The sequence below is a fragment of the Pinus tabuliformis genome, chromosome J (assembly GCF_031772625.1).
Source record: "Pinus tabuliformis cultivar Carrire ecotype Pingquan chromosome J, CPIR1, whole genome shotgun sequence".
Taxonomy (NCBI): Eukaryota; Viridiplantae; Streptophyta; class Pinopsida; order Pinales; family Pinaceae; genus Pinus; species Pinus tabuliformis.
This window is the reverse complement of record NC_142295.1, coordinates 1,471,613,312-1,471,626,126: the sequence shown is the minus strand read 5'-3', so window position 1 is coordinate 1,471,626,126 and position 12,815 is coordinate 1,471,613,312. Positions and strand designations below refer to the sequence as shown.

Genomic DNA, 12,815 nt, shown 5'->3' with positions numbered 1-12,815 from the left:
AAGGAATTCTTGCATGTTGTCTTGTAAGTGCTCTTTATTATTGAATATCAATTTTTCTATGTCTAATGTATGGAATTATTGATTCTAGGTCATGGTAAAATGGTGACGAATTTATTGAAAATTAATGGCTCATGTCTAGATGAATATTGCATACATTATTCATGTATAACATGTAATGAATAGTGAACTTATTGTAGCTCTCCTATGAAAAATACGTTTTTCATTGAATAGGTAAATGCTTGAAATTTTCTTTCTAGGGCATCAAAATTTGTCCTCCTTGAAAACAAGTTTAGCTAACTTAAATCATCCTAGATTCCATTCTCCCAAGGAACAAGGCATTAGTCCAACTTTTTGGTGATCAACCTCATATCTTATCCATCTTTTCTCTCTTAAATTTAGTCTTTTCAAGGTTAAAGAGGAAATCTAGGGCATAAAGTGAAATTTTAGAGAGGAGTTATTTTGGTGGTTGGAGAGCTTAAACATCGAGAGGATAGGGTGTTGGAAATACTAAGAGGGTGGTGAATAAGTATTTCTCTTCAATTAATATTTTTAACTTCACAGAGCATTAATTATTATTAACATTATATCAATCATAAACCAACATCACATAAATAGTAAACAACACCATTCAAGAATGCACAAACATCAAGGCAGTAGACAACATAATTTTTAGGTGGAAACTCTTTCGAGAGAAAAAACACCGAATATTTTTTAATATTTGTTTTCAAATGATTTATATCAATTAGGAAGCTCCAACTTCCAAGATTCTCAACTCCAACTCAAGGAGGCTCCAACTCCCTTATTTACCAGCTCCAATTGGAAGGATGCTCCAATGCCCTGGCTTATAGGATCCAACTAGCACCACCCTATTGTCCTGAAGTGTTTTTAGGGTCCAACTTGCCCTAGCACCACCCTGCCGCCCTAAAGTGTTTTCAAGCTCCAACCTTAAGGAGACTCCACTGGAGGGAATAAACTCAACATTATATAGAAACATATATATATATATATATATATATATATATATATATATATATATATAATGAATGAATGATGGTTTACACGGAGGGTCCCTGGCTTATATACTGCCATGGGTACCCTTTCGGGAAAGGGCATGATCTTATGATCGTGCCCTTTCGTCTTAATCGACCTAAAATTACCCTAATTAATTTTTACATAACATTGCCCTCCTCTTGAAAATATGCTTTGTCCTCAAAGCATATGTAATGTCAGGTGTTTTTAGCGAAATGCTTATGTCTCCCAAGAGGCTTCTTCTTCTAGCAAATTCTTCTACATGATCAGGTATTCTTTAATTACTTGAGATTGTAACTTCCTTTCCCAGGTGGTAACAATGCCTTCTGGTTCTAAGATGAACTTGCCTTCATCCTCTAATATCGAAACCGTTGTCTGTGTTGATTAGTGTTTGTGCAAATGCCTTTTTAAGACAAGATACATTGGAAAACATTGTAAGCTTGACTATTATCTGGAAGGCTTACATTGTATGCTACTTGGCTGATCTTTTGTTAATCTGATATGGTCCATAAAAATTTGGCACCAATTTGTTTTTTCCTTTTTGTTTTAGGGACAATTTCTTGTAAGGCTAAAGTTTAACAAATACCCATTCTCCAACTTCAAATTCTCTCTGTTCTGTGTTAGTCGGCCTGCTACTTCATGTAATTTCTTGCAATACTCAGATTCTCTTTTAATCTATGAAAAACTTTTTGGGTTTCTTCTAATTGCTCCTTAACTGCTGGAACTTTTGTCTTAGAAATGGCCAAATATTTCCATTTAGGAGGTTCATATCTGTACAGAGTTTGAAATGGGGTCATTTTTGTAGAAGTATGACAAATTGAATTGTACCACCATTCACCGAGATGTAACCACTGAGCCCACTTATTTTGTTTGTCTGCTGCATAAAAACGAAGGTAAGCTTCTAAGCACTTATTGGCAGTTTTTGTTTGACCGTTTGTTTGAGGATAATATGCAAAACTCATGTTAAGGTATGTTCCTATGTTGCAGGAAATGTGGGGCAGGGGTACATTTCTGCACGGAAACTGGAACGAAACGGTGAAATGCGTTTGGTACGGCCGTGAAACGCGTTTCCGGCCATACTGCCACGTTTCACGAAACTGAAACATGACCAGTACGGCTGGAAACGCGTTTCACGGCCGTATGACCCACGTTTCAACATTTACTTGTGTTTTTTTTTATTTTTTTTTAAATTTATTTTTAGGGTATGCTAGTGACTTCTAGTTGCTTCCAAATGCATGTCTAAAGTTATAAAAGTGAATTTTTTCCCTAGTGTTGATATGCAGTTCATCAGGAAGTTTGAGGCATATGCAGTTCATGGTAATGTTAAATTCTTAAAGTAAAAGTGATATTATTTTACTTAAATTTTTAACATTACCATGAAATGATTCAGGATGTTTGAGAGTGGTTTCGCCCTCATTGGATTTCATATGGAGAAAGTAGAATTTTAGATCTCACTCAAAATCCAGCAGACTTATCTGTTTTTCAGGATTTCGGGATTAGGGGGACTACAATGTTTCCACTGGATTTTATCATGCACTAGGGTATGGAACTTGTATTTAATCAAGAGAACCAAGCCCTCTATGCAGGTGAAACTCCCAATAATCAAGAGCCTGTAGGGTACTAGGGTATGAAACTTGTAATTAATCAAGAGCACTAAGGTCGTTCGACTATGTAGGAGGAGACTCCCAATACAACAGTGGTCCTTCTAAAGAATGGGATGTGGATGCAAAAAATCCTGATTTGGATCTCTCTTGCAGCCTTATAGTCTTTATTGTACTTGCAGCCTCATATATTAATATAAATAAAGGCTGATTTTGAGATTTGGATATATAATAAAGGTTGCTTTTGGATATTCTGATATTTTTATTTTCATTATGTGATCATTCACGAGTAAATGTGATGTAAATTAAATCTTAATGTTTAAAATGTAATAAATTATAATGTATCATTTATGCTTTATGATTGCACACACACACACACACACACACACACACATATATATATATATATTCGCGTTTCCAAAATTTGGGGAGGCCGCGTTTCGTATCGCTTCCCGTTTCGAAAACTCGTACCTGTTTCCCCGTTTCGTGCAACCTAGGTATGTTCCAATATGCTTGAAAAGCTCCTTACGAAAATTCCCTTTAAACTTCAGATCTCTATCACTAACAATGACTTTAGCATATCCATGTAATTTGTCGACATTCTTGCAAAATATGTTGGCGATCTCTTTTGTTGAATCTGATTTCTTCATTCCTATGAAGTGTGCATACTTTGTGAGTCTGTCTACTACAAGAATTTTATCTTTCCCGTCTAACATGGGTAATCCTTCAATAAAATCCATTGATATTTCTTCCCATTTTTGGTTTGGGATATTTAAGGGGTGGAGCAGACCTGGGGTCATAATGTTCTCACTTTTATTTCGCTGACATTGATCACATTTTGCTACATATTTTTGAATATCATTATTCATTCCCTTCTAGAAAAATGATTGATGTGCATTATAGTAGGTTTTAAAGAAACCTACATGTTCGGCTAATAGTGAATCATGGGATTCTTTGAAAACCTTGACTTTAAATTTGGAATTTGCACTTAGGTAAATCCTTGCCTTGTACCACAAAATATTGCTTTTCCATTCAAATTTTGAATTTGAGGAGGGTTATTGATTATAGCACTTGTTTCTAGATCTTTTGCATACTCACTTTGGATTTCATTAAGCCATTCTGGGATTATAGCTGAGACTACAAACAAGGATGTTTCTTCATCTTTTCTGGAGAGAGCATCTGCCACTACATTGTCCTTTCCCCTTTTATGTAATATCTCCATGTCAAACGCAACAATTTTTTCAATCCACTTTTGTTGTTCTTTAGAGAGTGTTTTCTGTTGGAGGAGGTACTGGAGACTGTTATGGTCTATTCGTATGGAGAACTTACTTCCCAAAAGATATTGTCTCCACTTGGCTAAGGCGTGCATAATGGTGAGCATTTCCTTGTTGTATGTAGACTTGAGACGTTCTTGCTTGCTAAGCTTCCTGCTTTCAAACGTGATTGGATGACCATCTTGCATTAATAATACTCCTATGCCAAATCCTAAAGCATCACATTCAATTACAAACAACTTTGAAAAGTCTGGAGTTTCCAATACAGGTGTATTAGACATAATTCCCTTCAAGTCTTTAAAACACTTTTCTGCTTCATCATCCCATCGAAATGAGTTCTTCTTTAGAAGGTTTGTTAAAGGTGCGGCTACATGGGCATAGATTTTAATAAAACCTTCGATAGTACCCAGTCAACCCTAAGAATCCTCTTAACTTGGAGATGTTAAGTGGTATAGGTCATTCTTTTATAGCCTAGATCTTATTAGGATCTACTTTTACTCCTTCCCTGGATATTACATGTTTAACGTACTCTACTTCTTCTTTTCCAGAGGAACACTTGGACATCTTTCAATAGAATTGATGTTCTTCTAATATGGTGAGAACTTGCTCCAAATGTTGTAGATGCTCTTTCCATGTTTTACTATAGATTAAAATATTGTTAAATAACACTAACACAAACTTCCTTAGATAAGAACGAAATACTTCATTCAAGGTGGATTGGAAGGTTGTCGGAGCATTAGTTAATTCGAAGGGCATTACCTTAAATTCATAATGACCTTCGTGTGTTCGAAAAGGAGTTTTCGCTATGTCTTCTAGCCTTATTCTAATTCGGTAGTACCCTGATCTCAAGTCCAATTTTGAAAAGTATTGGCCTCCATGAAGTTCATCTAGCATTTCATCTATAAAGGGGATCAGAAACTTATTCTTAATCAATACCTTGTTCAGTCCTCGATAATCCACACACAGCCTAAAGGAGCCATCCTTCTTCCGAACAAGAACCACTTGCATAGCATATGGGCTTCTACTCTTTGTGATGATTCCACACTTTAAAAGATCTTGGACTAATCTTTCGATTTCAGTTTTTTTGTGGTGTGGATACCTATAAGGCTTGATGTTGACAGGGTTTGACCCTGATTTGACTTCAATTATGTGCTTGATTTCTCTTTCAGGCAGCATCTTCATATGAAGGTCTTCGAACACCTTTTTGTGTTTTTGGATCAGTTTTTGAACTTGAAGTGGTAGTTCTTGAACTACAGGTGCTTCTTTGCTAACCAATCTTGAAACCAACATCTCCATCTGATGACATTGTACTACATATGCTGGTGCTCCCTTCCAAATCATTTTCATCATTTGGGATGATGATACAATTTGATTCTCAAGGGGTTGGAACCCAAATATCTTGTATTTCTACCCTTCACAATTAAATTTTATAAATTGCTTTTGATGGTTGGCAGAGTAAGTGCCTAGGGTTTGTATCCATTGGATACCTAGGACCACATCCACTCCTAATGGTACAGTGTATAATGGAGACTCTAGATTATAGTCTTGAATTTGTAATCTGACTATGTGGCATCTCCCTACCTTTCCAATTTTCTTACAGTCAGCTACCATAACCTTCATGTTGGGCATAGGAAATGTGAAAATGTTGAGCCTTTTCGCCATAGTTGAGTCCAAAAAGTTGTGGGTGCTACCGGTATCGATTAGAACCATTACATTGTTTTTTTTATATGACCTTTTAACTTTAATGTTTGGGGTTGTGATATACCTGTCATGGTCGATAATGACACTTGCAGAATATTCTCGTTATCTGGTTCTGGAGAAAATTGTGGAGAATCTTCGATCTCTTCTACGTCTGATTCTTCACTGTCTGAATCATTAGTTGCTTCACACTTATACAGGTTCTTGGTTTCTTTTCCCTTAGCACATCTATGTTTAGGGTCCCATTTTTTGCCACAATGTTTGCACTTGCCTTCTTTCATTCTTTGCATTTCCAAGTTAGTTTTTTCTCCTTCACAAAGATGTGGTGGAACATATTTTGTATTATCTGTGTTTGCAGTTTGGGGAAATCTTTGTCTCGAATATACTCTTTCAACTTTTGGCCACTGCATCTTTTAAGAAATTTTTTCCTTCTATCATGCTACTTCTATAGAAGTGATATCATGAAGCTCAAGCTTGGCTTGGAGATGGGGTTTAAGTCACGTGATGTATGATTGAATAAGACGAGTTTCTGATAATCCTGGTACTTGAGTAGCTAAAGTTTCCCATTCATGAGCGTATTTGTCCACATCTACTTTTTGTTGCAGTCTGGTGAGAATTGAGAAGAACTCTTCTTCCTTGACACCTTGGAACCTCTTAAAGAAAGCATTTTTGAATTTCTTCCAACCGATAGCAAGTATCGTATTTTTCCACCACATATACCAATTATATGCTTCGCCTTCCATTTGCATAGACGTGTGTCTGATCTTTTCATCATCATTGTCAATATCGTAAACCTTGAAATATTGTTTTTCTTTATTGAACCAAGCAACACTATACTTCTCGTTACTATCAAATTTGGAGAGCACAAGTTTTGGTCTTCATTTATATGTAGCCACTGGTGGAGTGAAAAAGGGGTATTGATTCGCGCACTGCAACTATGAGTATTGATTCCAAAGCTGCATATTTTGAAAATTCGTGTTACTATTTTGTTGATGGGGTATGGACGATGCTTTTGGAGATTCAGTTTTCTCATGTGAAACTGACGAGTTTGACGTATCCGACGAATTGAGATGCTGAGTAGCTTTATTATTCTAGGGTATTTGATTGGGTGTAATCTTCAACTTGTCACAAATAGAGCTCAACATCACCATTGCTTGATTATGATTTAGATCCACCTTATTTGAAATGATTGCATAATCCTTTTTAAATTCGTTATGCTTGTGCTCGAGTTGGCTTTCTATTCTCTTTGTTATATCCTAGAGCTCCTCAATTTTTTTCGCCATGTCCAGTCACCTTAGTCTCAAGATCTATCAATCTTTTATTAAAACCAGCGATCGACATTGATGAAGACATTGAGCGGGTATGAGGTGGAGTATATTTATCTAGCTTACACCTTTTCTTAACTTGACCCTAATTTTTTTTAAATAATTAAATTAAATTAATTAATTTAATTATATAATGAAATTATTTGTATAATATATAGTATTATTTAACTATACATATATATAATATATAGTTATATTAATGAATCCAACCAAAGGCATGATCGAGGGTTGTACCGTTTGACGTACAACTAAGAAAAATGACTAAGTTGGATCCGGAAAGGAGACTGGAAAAAACGGCAGCTCAAGCTGGATTATTGGGCACATGGCTGAACAACAGTCAGAACAAAGGTGGATAGATCAGAAAGGAATTCGGCGAAGTCAACAAGAAAACGGTGGTTGTGGTCAACTGGGCACAAGTTGAAATGGAAAGGGGTAGACAACGCAAGTTGGTGATGGGGACAGGAGGCAGTGAGACCAGGACAGAGCACGGAAGAGGATAGCGGGAAATAGGGCATTTCAACGGAACAGTAAGCACAACAAACGGTGAGGGAATTACGGCAGTGGTTTGCAGTACGACAGATGAGAGAAATAAAGCGAACAGGTAAACCAGTGATTGCGTTAGTCGAATGATGCAGTGGGCAGCAACGTAGTGTGGTGGATGAAAAACCCGCTCTAATACTAGATGGAGAAAATAAACTCAGCATTAGATAGAAACATATATATATATATATATATATATATAATGAATAAATGATGGTTTACAATGAGGGTCCCTGGCTTATGATCGTCTTAATCGACCTAAAATTACTCTAATTAATTTTTACATAACATCCACTCCCCTACCTTGCACCACCCTGCCATCCTGATCAGCTGGCGGACCATGTTTCACAATTTTCAGACTGGATCCACCTGCGCTCAATATCAATACAAAATAAACAGCATGACAACTTCTGCTCAACAATTAAATACCAAAACTCTGCTCTCTGTGATACCTCTTTACTGCTCAATACATCATGCTCTCTCTGCATATCAACAAACCAACGATTTCTCTGCAATACAAGCTTCAAATTAATACAAATACCAAAAACCCTAGCTGCATGAAATCTCTGCTCAGCCAGATCTGCTTCTGCTCAATCACTGTTCAACATATTTCTCCTATTTAGGTCTGCTCAACAGTATGTCAATGATAAGCCTTACATTCATCAACTCAGCTGCATGTGCTCAATAATTAAACCAGAATGGTACTCTGTTAAATATAGATTTTGAACCCTAGCATCCAATGCTATAAACCATGTCACCCATCATCATGCATTTACTGTACTGCCACTGCTTTGTCTAATTTGTCAATCGATGTCACTGCTGTTGTCACTGTACCTGTACTTATTGTACTACTGTCACTACCCAGCCACTGCCTTCAAGAACACTGCTACAATGCCTCTGCTTCTGTTCAATATCAGTACTGAATATACTTGTAACTGTCAGTTGCAGTAATCCTTATGATAGCAGTAAAATCCTCTAAGAACATCAAACGTCAGCTCATACCAAACCTGTCAAAACATACATTCAATAATTTTGCTCACCATGAGATCCAGCCCTATCACATCAAATCATTCTACTTTGTCTGCATGTGTTACTGCCTTTAAGCATACCAACTTTTGCAATGCAAGTCTGGGCAGTAGAATTGGATTAATTCAGTATCAGGATTCTCTGAGACTTGTCTCTGAATTCTGGTTAGGATATTCCTTTCAGAGTAAATGCTTGGAATCATGTCATGGTGTCAAGGTCTTAATGGATCTTTCAGTGTCCTGTGACAGCTTGGATACAATCCTCACAAACTGCTGAAGATGACAAGGAGACTGCTTGACAATAACACCATTACTATTGCAAGATAATGAACTGCTGATGATAGTGAGACTATTTGACAGTAACTGTTGCAAGATAATGAAAGCCCTTACTGCTGACAATTAACCCTTATTGCAAGACTAGGTCACTCCACAAATATTCCTAAATTGACTGCAACAAAAGGCTCAACAAAGTGCATCAAATTATCCTCTCGCTTAGATCTTTCCCTGGTTGAAACAATCCTGAAATAGTGCCCTAACTGGCCACAGAATCTCAATGAGTTAACAAGCCCTCACTACTCTATCCTCTGAATGTGTCGAGACCCTTAATGGCTTAAATCCACCGCAATGATTCCTTTTGCTAGGCCTAGAAACTTCCTTCAATACTGTGTCAATTTGAGGAGGGTCAAAACAATACAGAGTTTGTGGACCATACAAGGGTCAGAACATCGTTAACCAATGACTACAATAGTTGCAAGAACACACAGAATAAGTCACTGTATTTGAGGGCTGAGAGCTAGGTGTGGATCAAGTAAATATAGGCTCGAAACAAATGCTAGATTAGTGAGAAATACCACTGTGACACAGCTTCAAACCCGCAGTCGGAAACTTTAGAGGTAATGAGGCCACAGGTGTCACAATTATTGAAAAATCTGTGTTGTCTCTATCTTGGATATAGGTCGACTGCATGTGCCCAGAACTGCTGTAGTATCCCACCAAGACAAGGAAGAATAGTTGGGACTGCTTGATGACCGCAGGCACAATGATGTTTAGCTGCTACCCACATTGTTATGAGATGTGGAGTGAGATTTAGCCCTTTAACCAATGCGAATTCAGCCCTTTAACGAATGTGAATTCACCTGCAAAACTAGACAATGCCAAAGATACCCTTAAGCCCGGAAAACATAAGCCATAAACCCATTAAACCTTCGCTGTTCCTCAAGGTCGAAGTGCACAGAGATCAAAAGATTCAGGCCTCCCTTAAGATTTGTCTCTTCTCCACAGGGCCAAAAAATATTCAGAGCTACCTTACTTTAGATGTGCATTAGATTCGTGTCTTTGGACTTCGGAGAGAAAATAACTCTCTTTTTATAGAGCAAGAGAGGGCTAGCCAAATTCCAAAAAGGAGGGAAACAAAAAGTAATTTAACTTTTGAATATTTGACCCAATCTTAAAGCTGACTTGCCTTGGTGGGAAGGCACATATTTAAATTTTCAAATTTTTCCTTCTCATAATGAATGGAATTTTATTTTTAACCTTTGACCATAGAGAGATGATATTAAATTTTGACTTCCTCATTTAATGTGCCTTAGACCAACCTATAATGCCATGCCACATCATCTCCCCTTGGGGTTTTTGCCCACAAGTTGGGGCTTTGGCCTTTCGAAGGACATATCTTGCAAACCATGAGGAACCATGAGGCGCGCCATATACATTGGAATCAGCATGATGAGGAGCACGTTCACATATCTTCATTCTCAAAATCTTCAAAAAGTGTAGGGCTTCTAGGGTTTTCCAGGGCTTCTAGAGATTTTGAGAAATATTAAGAGCGTTCAAGAATCGTCGTTGGCATCAATGACAACACCATTCAACATAGGGTTTGCCACAAAACCTATCAATTTGGTGGGCATCCACTTCAATTTCATCCATAAATTCTCTTGCCCCAGGTGTTTTCCCTAAGAGGGGAAACCTAATTTTTCTTCCCTCAACTTAAGGACTTTCTTGAAGCTTTCAAGACACTTGGCTTAGCTAATATCCATTGTAAGAAACCTTTTCTCCTTTCCTTGACCTTGAGTTACTCCAAGTCTCCAACACTCGTCAAATCAATCAAATTCTAGGTCTTGTGCCTCCACTTCTAGGTATCTTCATAGAAAACGAATTGTTTCCTTGTGAAGCCTCAGACCATTGTCTTTCTAGAAGACCTCCTAGAGAGATCATTTCATACTATAACCTTAGAATACCTATTATAAGTGATCTCTTTCCTACTGAAACTTCTCGCATTAGTGAAAGTCCGTAAAGAGCAGGGGTTTTGGCTATGGTGACAGTGGGCCACTACCCAATTGTTGCTAATAGGTCTAGTTTATACCTTGTTGAGTTTCCCCCTCCAAGGCCTGCTAGAGTTTACGGCAACACATACCAAAAATAATTTTTCAGAATGCTTTATGATCTAAACATAAAACTTTAAGACTAGCCAACTGTTTTATTTCTAAAATTTAAGATCTTCACAAAAAATTTCCTTGTTGAGAATGGATTGGTACTGGTGACAGTAACATTTGTCACGGATCATGACAAGTGGTATTTGATCTAGTTCATTGCACTTGAAAACAAGAAAATCATGCGTCGCAACTGAATCTGGAGTTTATGTGAAAAACACTAACCTAGGAATTCCATAATTAGTAGTAACTTGTAAATTTTCTATTCTTATGATTTCAATTAACATTTGAGTTTTGTGGACAGAAAAATTCAAAATAAATTTATTAAAAAAATGAGCATGTACTAATCATTTTGGTCACAAAAAAATCTTTTTGTTTCATCTTTCATAGTTTTGGCAATCTGATGTTTTGTCTACTATCCATTCCCTTGCATCCTTGACCTGGAGCTTATAATGGAATGTGCAAATTGGAAATCTTCACTAATAAAAAGGGATTTACTGAATCCAGAACAATAACTTGGCCATAATACCAAATTTGACCTTTCTGTATTTACATTGGGGATTAGGAGTTGTGAACATCTTAATGGAAGATTTGACCAATAATTATCAGAACAAATTAGCAATTTTATTATATATAAAAATCCCACGTTGACCATGACAGTTTAGATACTTTAAACCTAAAGCCAATCAATGGTTCACAGTACTTTGTTGCCAAGTTGAGGATAATTTAGATAGATAACCCTAATATAACTACTGATTGTTATTGCTACTTTTTCAAATTCATTCATGAATTGAGTGTGACAAGAAATGTAAAAGGAGAGAAAATAGAAGTGCAAGAATAGACGTTATGGTGTACCTGTTAGGGATAGGGAGTTCATCCCATTGACCTTGGCGATCTGCAACCTTCACCTTAACAAGTTGAGGAATATTCCTATAATAGAAGCCGAGAAAAAAAAAACTTGTATTTAAATTTAATTAGATAAAAAATGAGTGTATGATTCAGGCTAATATTATCATTTGTATCACTAACTTCTTCAATATACTGTTTGCATTATGCAAATAACCCGAAAGGTATCCTAGATATACCACTTCCATATGAAAACAATAAACAATGAATGCATATAATGCAACTTGTGACATGAAAAGGATAAGTCGATGATAAGACACCAAAATGATATAAGCCATTTTAAGGATTTAGATAAAAGCCATTCTTTGTACAATAAAGGATAAATATATATGGATTTGTAACACGTAGCAAAATCTTCATAGATGACTCATAATTGGAAATAAGCATAGCATTTTTTAGAATATTCAATATGGATCCACACACAAATATATATAGCACACCCTAAATTGTTGTCTAAACAACCACACAATTTGATAGGTAAATTACGGGAACATTCCTAAGCATTAATGCAGGCAAGTCACACTGTCACACTCAGATTAATTTTCAGCTAAGTAGCCATATCCAAGAGTTAACTATGCCATCAAAAGTAAACCAAGCACCTGGCCACATCCAATTAAATGTGGAGCATGCCCAACATGGTTTAAACACGGATCTTGATGATGATAAATGCACCACTTTACTGCTAGACCAAAATATTGTTAATATGAAAAGGATTCTTAGAAATGTGCTCAGTTTCCCTAAAAAACTTATGTTGATACCAAATAAATGTAATCCAAGATTCAGAATATGATATCTAATTTTTACAAATGATAATCATGTTTCGACAAAGCAAAGGTTACATTTTATGAGAACAAAGCTTGAAATCCATTAATAAACAGAGTCCATACCAAGCCATATTATTGGTTTTCCACTTTACGAAGTACATATCCAATGCACTCCTTACTTAACTACTATTATTTGTTGTATTTTTGAAACTTGTTACCTGCCA

The 12,815-nt window shown here is 36.5% G+C and overlaps 1 protein-coding gene across 3 annotated transcripts in view; it reads right to left on the bottom strand.

The window, feature by feature from the left end:
* The window catches only part of LOC149232929 (diacylglycerol kinase 1-like), a 289,276-nt gene that overhangs the window by 30,424 nt on the left and 246,037 nt on the right, over positions 1–12,815 (bottom strand). For all 3 annotated transcript variants that reach the window (XM_089379555.1, XM_089379556.1, XM_089379554.1), the window contains exon 10: positions 11,777–11,851. In XM_089379555.1, the coding sequence (XP_089235681.1) occupies positions 11,777–11,851 (75 nt within the window). The remainder of the gene's footprint in view (positions 1–11,776; positions 11,852–12,815) is intronic.